Source organism: Drosophila persimilis, unplaced genomic scaffold (genome assembly GCF_003286085.1).
Source record: "Drosophila persimilis strain 14011-0111.01,24,50 unplaced genomic scaffold, DperRS2 tig00000804-arrow-arrow-pilon, whole genome shotgun sequence".
Classification (NCBI taxonomy): domain Eukaryota; kingdom Metazoa; phylum Arthropoda; class Insecta; order Diptera; family Drosophilidae; genus Drosophila; species Drosophila persimilis.
The window spans coordinates 1,057,228-1,064,375 of record NW_020825356.1 but is presented as its reverse complement, the minus strand read 5'-3'; the positions used below and the strand labels follow the sequence as shown (position 1 = coordinate 1,064,375).

Genomic DNA, 7,148 nt, shown 5'->3' with positions numbered 1-7,148 from the left:
TCACATTGATGCTCGACTCGAGTTTCGTTTATAATGGTTATTCTGATGGGCTCCACTTGTAGCCCATAAGGAACACTTCCTAAGAAGAATTAATATTACAAAATCCCATACAGCCAATTTATACTCTCGACATTCGCCTGCAAACCAACCAACTTTTTCAGGATCGATTTACTTACAAAAAACAGCTTGTCGGTAAGGTCTTTGGTTTCTTTGGGATGGAAAAATTCGTACGAATTGAAATTTATGTGCTCCGGTTTTCGTTACTCTTTGCCACCGATAGTGTTTCGTTTCCAAATGGTTTGAAAACATGAAAACAGCTGTTTTCTTTGGGCAATCAATTGATATATTCTTGTTGAATATGTCTTTGGGTTTCGTTATTGCAATAATTCGCGAATCAAAGAGCAGGTGATATCTGCGGATTAGTGCAGCCATGTTGTATTTATTGGATGAAAGGTAAGCCTTAGCTACAGGCCTAAATTGCTAAAGCGGATCACACTGGAAAATCTTCTGGATATTGTTCGGGAAATGTCGGGAAAGTCCAAAAATTGCAGGAGGAGCACCAAGAAACAAAGCGACGGATACTCTAGCAAATTTCGAGCAGCCCAGGCCAAATAAATTTCTAAGCAGAGCTGCTGAAATTTTAAGGGAACCCAAAGAGTAATGCTTATGGTACATAAAAAAGCACATTTAACTAATTTAAAACTCTTAAAATTTCACAATTTAGACAAAAAGATTGTTATTTTATATTCTTCAGCTGCTTTTGACGGATGGTCGATGGTGGATGGTGGATGGTGCTAGTGTGAATTGAGGTTTTACATCTTTCATAAATTGCTTGAGGAATTGCATGAAAACGTTAAACCGTAGAACATTCTTAGTTCCGAAGGTTTGCTAGGTCGGTACACAACATTTAGAAATGATCGTTCGTCCCGACTTGCAGTTGGGCTTCTGATTGCACGTCGGAGCAGTTCACAGTCCAGGTTCTTCCCGTCTTCCCGCCTTTGCAATCTTCAATACTTTCTCGTACATTCCACCTTCTTATGATATTTCAATTGAAGACCAGCAACTGTCGGCTTTAAAAACTGTTTCTGCCTCGCTATCAGATAAAGATCATATGATGGTGCTTGGTGTCTTCAACTTGTCGGGTACTTTTCAAGCAACCTTCAATGAAGCCTGTTCCCCCCGTTGCTCCGGCGAAAGGCAGACGCACAAGTTGGACTGCCCACAAATTCAAAAAGCATGACCACCGCCATGCAAGCCATGTCCATGCGATTTTCAGACATATTACTAGTGATTTCGATCGGGTCTCCGTGATAGACAATGCCCCCGAGTGTGTACAAAATAGTCCCAAAATAAAATGTAAACTTGTGGGATTGGTCTACCGAGTGATTATAGTCTTCCAAGGAACCGCTCAAGTGGTGGCTCCAGGTAATGGGTTTTAATTTGGTTTATTTGATTGATTTTTAACAATAGCCTGATGCTTTTTCATTACATTTAGCTTTATTATCAATAACAATTTCTTAATTCAATAGCTTGTGTTTTTCTGTTGTTTTGTCTAGCTTTCACTTTTTGTGTGTATTCTGTGTTACTGATCAAATTATTGTAACCGTTTTCACTCAACTTTAAACTTGTCTTGCTCTACACTTTCCATTAAACTCCACGAAAAGTCTGCCTTTTACTCTGTGGTGAACATTGCTGAATGCTGTTATGGAAGGTTTAACTTAACACAAAAGGCTTAACAAATCAATTTTCAATAAATAATTACATTTAACTTGTTGCATATTAATTATATAAACAATGGAGCTCGTGTTGCCGCTTGAACGTCGACACAAATAAACTACGTAACTCAAAAAAATTGGGGCAAACTAGCGAATCTGAACGCGTGCAACGCGTGGCCTGAACAAATTAAATAATATACATAAGTATTCGAACATAAAATACTTTAGGTAGCTTTTCTTTCTTTTTCATTGGTTTTGTTTGGTGGTCGGGGAAAGCAAATTTTGGCAGAATTTGAGAAAGTTTAAAATAAAAAACCTGCGGCGAAGTTATGAGTGTTAGCTTTTTTTTCATACTGAGTCCATCTACATCGACCTGCACTTTTTTGGGGCGACCTTTCTATTTTCGTTACGGATTTTATTGAGGCAGGTTTTGCGGGGCAAAATCTACAGCTTTGCGCAGATCTCATTTGTGAACTCGGAGCACTTGGCGCGACCGCCGAGATCACCGGTCAAGTATTTACTCTCCTTGATGGTTTCAAAAGCAGCGCGCTCGATCTTATCGGCGTAGGAGTTGAGCTCCATGTGGCGCAGCATCATGACCGCCGAAAGGAGCAGGGCAGTGGGGTTGGCCAGATCCTTGCCGGCAATGTCGGGAGCGGTACCGTGCACAGACTCAAAGAGCGCGCCATTCAGGCCCATGTTGCCAGAGGGCGTCAGGCCGAGACCGCCAACAAGACCGGCGCACATATCGGATAGAATATCACCGTACAGATTGGGCATGACCTGGAAGCGAACGCTCATTAATAAAACCATAAATACAGCGTTTACATAGTACTAAAAGGTCTCAGCTTACCAGTACGTCGTATTTTCCAGGGTTCTGGACCATGTTCAAGCACACGGTGTCCAAATACCGCTCCTCGAACTGAATATCCGGGAACTTCTGGGCCATGTCACGGACACATCGCAGAAACAAACCGTCAGACATACGCCTGAAAGTAAAAGTCGATAATTTAGTTGGTGCCGACGCTGCACGACGCTCTACTTACATAATGTTTGCCTTGTGCACGACGGTTACCTTCTTGCGATTGTTGTTCTTGGCATATTGGAAGGCATACTCGGCTACGCGCTTGGAGGCCTCCTCGGTGATCAGCTTGATGCTCTGAACGACGCCATCGACGATCTCGTGCTCGATGCCCGAGTACTCGCCCTCGGTGTTTTCGCGGATAGTTACTACGTCCACATCATCGTACAGTGTTTTATAGCCCTCCAGACTGCGGCAGGGACGCACATTGGCATAGAGGTTGAACTCCTTGCGCAGGGCCAAGTTGAGCGACCGATGTCCCTTTCCCACGGGAGTCATTAGAGGGCCCTTCAGGCCGATCTTGTTCGTGTTCACCGAATCGATGGCAGCTTGTGGAATGCCGAATTTTCCATCTGGTCCCTGTTCAAAATCAATAAAAGAATCCACAGATTTTTACGTGATTTTGTTATATACAGGTATTCTAGTAGGTATAAGATGGAGTAAAATATAGCCGAGTGGCTTTCAATAATCAACAACAAATGCAGGAATGCAAGAAAATTTGTTTAGTTTAGGACTATTATTTCAGTGAGCAACAAATTATTCCAGTTTTATTCGCATGTGTACCATATGATGCTGCTTTTGATCGCCTTTATTAGGTTTATTCATTGTTATCAATTCGAGTATTATTAAAAAACTGGTCTGGTGGGTAGACTGTTCTGAAAAAAAAAGCCATCTAATTTTTGACATGACTTACAGCAAAAACAGTCCCGAACTACCCTTGATTTTATTTTTATTTTTAAAATGTTCCTTAAACATGCCTCTATCGAAGCGATTTGGGTATCGCATCACCACGAATAACCACCAAAAAATTTTTAAATAAAATGAAATACTAAACATTCTTCAGCGATCACCAAATATACACCGGCCACAAAGTGCCACTTCCAAGACGTACTGTAAAGCCTCTAGACATGGCAGCAGAATGGACTCGTGTTCCCCCCAAATATAGTTTAGAGAACCGACGGTGGAGAATCACAGGGGTCGATTCTACACCGTCCTTCCCACAGATATGGAGTTATCCTGTACTGGCGACGCCTTCTCTGAACATTGTGCTCCTCCACAGCCGCCAATTCCACAACGAATACATTCCTGCTTGCTTTAATTCTTTTCTAAACAATTTAAGACTTTTTAACAGAATTTTATTCAACAGCTGACGCTGTTAATGCACACCTTATCCCACTCTGAGGTGCCGCTGGAACCCAGCAAAATACATAAATACATGGTTGTCCTTTGGACCGCTTTGATAAGTTTTTTTTTCTCCTCGTTCAGAGGATATATACATATATACAAATAAATGCATATTTCTGTCTATATATGTTGCTCTGTTGGTTTGTAGCTCTTATAAAAACTGTGAAAACCCTGCACCGATTAAGTTGAAATTTTGACATCTCATAAAATTCAGTGGACGGTTATAGGCTATATGTATATCAAATCGGAAACAGGACCGACAAGGCCATGATTCAGTTGGGACATTCGGAACATTGTGCATCAATCCACTGAAGGAGAACGAGAAATCAAACACCAAAGCAGAAGAAATCTTCGCAAGAAGAAAGACATCAAGGGATGACTGGCATCGAGCAGGTTTTCAATAAAATTGCTCAATGGAATAAGCTTCAAATTCTTCCGTTGTTTATGAGCATTGCGTCGCAGAAAAGTTTGCGGCAGGACCGCCTGAATGATGTTGACTCAATGGCAACGTGAAATGAACTGAAGATGGCGGTAGCGGGATGGATATATTGCGTGTTTCCATATCGACGAACCCACAAATATTGTATGCCCATGCAAACCACAATGCGCGCCACCACAATGGACATATATCCATCTACATTTTTGTTCTAGGTAACCGTTAGCAACCAACAAATGTTTGAATAAAAACCGGCAGCGGCAAAAATGTAATGAAGGAGAATAGGAGGTTGTTTCAATCAATTCAATCCAATTCGTGCATTATTTTTGCCTGCATTTGTATTTGTACATATGTATGTATATGTATGCGGAAGCGGGAACGTTGTGAGCCGCGGCTAGTGAAGCTCAACCCACACTTGCAGGCATGTAAGCTCGTTTCATTGTGTGCCTCGGACTCACTTATACTATGAGTACTCATTATACTATACATGTACAAACATACGTATGTTCTTGATAAGGATGATGATCTGAGTCGATATGTCATATGTTTCTGTCTCTATACAAAACATTTAATCAGATTCGAAGCCAACGAAGACAACAAAAGCCAAGTTCTGTGTGTGGACTCCTTTAATAACACACTGAAACAAGTGGGCACGTGTGCCGCTACTCACAACTTTAATCTGCCTTCAACTACTGTCAAATTTATTACTACGATTACAGTTATCATTGAAGATAATTTAAGAGATTTAAAAATTTTCTTTTCGAAGGTAAGCCTACTTTTTGGCATATGGGCCATACCAATCCGGCGTTACGTTGCATTCGCATGACAGTGTTTAAAAGTTTTTGAGTTTGGGGTAAAAAACAGCACAACTCTGCGAATTGGGTAGGTCTATCTGCATAAAACATTTTTTGTGCTGGTATACGAAGTATTAAGTGTTCATTTTCCAAGTTATTAAATCTGCGGAGGCATCTGACGTACATGTGTACGTTACTGGCGTTACGTTACCAAAATTCCGTGCTAATTAAAGTTACGCGAGGGGGTACGTTGTGAGTCGCAGCTACGGCCACGGCTCTACATTTATACCCGATACTCAGTCAGAATGGCTGCTCTCCGCCAGAGGGCGCACACATTGCACTATGAAGAGTGTGTGAGAGAGAGACAGAAAACGAGCAAGCACGTGACGCCGTTGCGTAGTAACTGCAAAGCAATATTGTGGTGCCACAGATGTTCGTCCTTTGTGGCGGCGGAAGAGGGCGGGGCGAAATTTTGAAATACACTTCTATCAGTGCGATATCACGGGAAACTGGACTCAAAATTTGGTTGCTCTAGCTTTTATACTCTCTAAGAACTAGGTGGCAAACAAGACGGAAGGACAGACAGACTGACAGACAGACATGGCTCAATCAACTCGGCTGTACATCCACTTTTCGCACAAACCCAATATACCCTATACCCTTTTTAGTATCGGGTATACAAATATGGATTTTGTTGCATAGTCTTATGAGAAACAGGTGATACTTACACGCACGGGGGTGACATCGACGGCTTCCCATTCAATGGGCACACTCGCCGCAGCGAATATTTTTTGAACGGCTGCGGAGATCTCAGGACCAATGCCATCGCCGGGGATCAGTGTAACCTTTTTAGATCCAGATGAGTAGGCGCGACTGGCAGACGGAGTTGTGTTGACCTGCAAACAACAATACGTTATTAATGCACACATACATTTGTTCCATTTGGAAAAGCAATATGAAGCTACTGGTTAGCTTCTGAAGATAGCTATTGGAGGAGTTAGTAGTCATAACAAAGACTGAACTGTTTCTAAATAATTTAGAAAAAACTTAACATATGCTATAAACATACACATATGCACAGATAGATTACATAAGAAAGATATACAAAGACAGCTGCAGCCTCTGTCCACTGTGGGTACTCGCTATTCATCTTCGTGTCGTACTCTACCCTGGCCCTGCTGCTGCAGACAACGTAAAGTTGAGGTTAGAGAGCAGCAGCGTATTGTTGAGAACAAATGATTACCCTTTTGGGTACTAACTAAATTGCGCTGATAGTTTCGTTTCCAAGTGCCATCAATCGCAACCCGATCTACGCCACTGTGTTAACACCCCCCACCAGCAGGTTTCGGCCACGCAATAAGAGATAGAACGCTGGCTGGTTATGTAAAGGGGGATCTTGCTCTTTTTTATTTCGCCAAGATAAACCAAACTGTATGCAGACATTTTCGAGTTTTGGGCGAAGATGGGACTGATTCTGACTCGGATTCACTTTTGTATAAACGAACCTTGGCTTTAAGTGTTGTTTCAGTAAAGACCGTTGACGCTGAAACTGCTGCCGGATCACGCGCAGCCGTAAGACCCAATTGATTGAGCTGGAAATGTTTTGCGTAATGTGTTGTGGTTGTATTGAGTGGATGTTTTTGAAACGCCATCCGAACGGAGAACAAAATGAGTTTATTTTCATTATTTTTGTAGACAATAACCAAGAACGTAATCAATAGTCGGTCTTAAATGCCCCAAGGGGTGGTTGCACAAGGGGGTGGGTGGGGTGGTCGAAGAGGAAACTTCGAGGCGATGTTTCGTTCAGAGAAATAATTTGCTAGAACAGTGTTCAATTAAATTTACACATATTCTTACAATTTTCTGTATGAATCTAGCAGCCATTGCGTTGCTTAATATATTTTCACTTGCTCCTTCGTGTATAGAAAAATAGCCAC

At 41.8% G+C, this 7,148-nt stretch overlaps 1 protein-coding gene across 2 annotated transcripts; it reads right to left on the bottom strand.

Annotated features, from left to right (window-relative positions):
• Positions 1 to 1,370: 1,370 nt before the first annotated feature.
• On the bottom strand, positions 1,371 to 7,148 carry LOC6597681 (probable isocitrate dehydrogenase [NAD] subunit alpha, mitochondrial). 2 transcript variants are annotated; one of them, XM_026993089.1, is made up of 6 exons: positions 7,069 to 7,139; positions 6,717 to 6,803; positions 5,940 to 6,107; positions 2,762 to 3,156; positions 2,569 to 2,704; positions 1,371 to 2,498 (listed from the first exon to the last, which is right to left on the bottom strand). In XM_026993089.1, exons 1-6 carry the CDS (start codon positions 7,093 to 7,095, stop codon positions 2,160 to 2,162), a joined length of 1,152 nt encoding a protein of 383 aa, XP_026848890.1. In that variant the 5' UTR covers positions 7,096 to 7,139; the 3' UTR covers positions 1,371 to 2,159. The 2 variants fall into 2 exon arrangements, with proteins under 2 accessions (XP_026848890.1, XP_026848891.1); XM_026993090.1 differs by lacking the exon at positions 6,717 to 6,803 and having other exon boundaries at positions 7,069 to 7,148.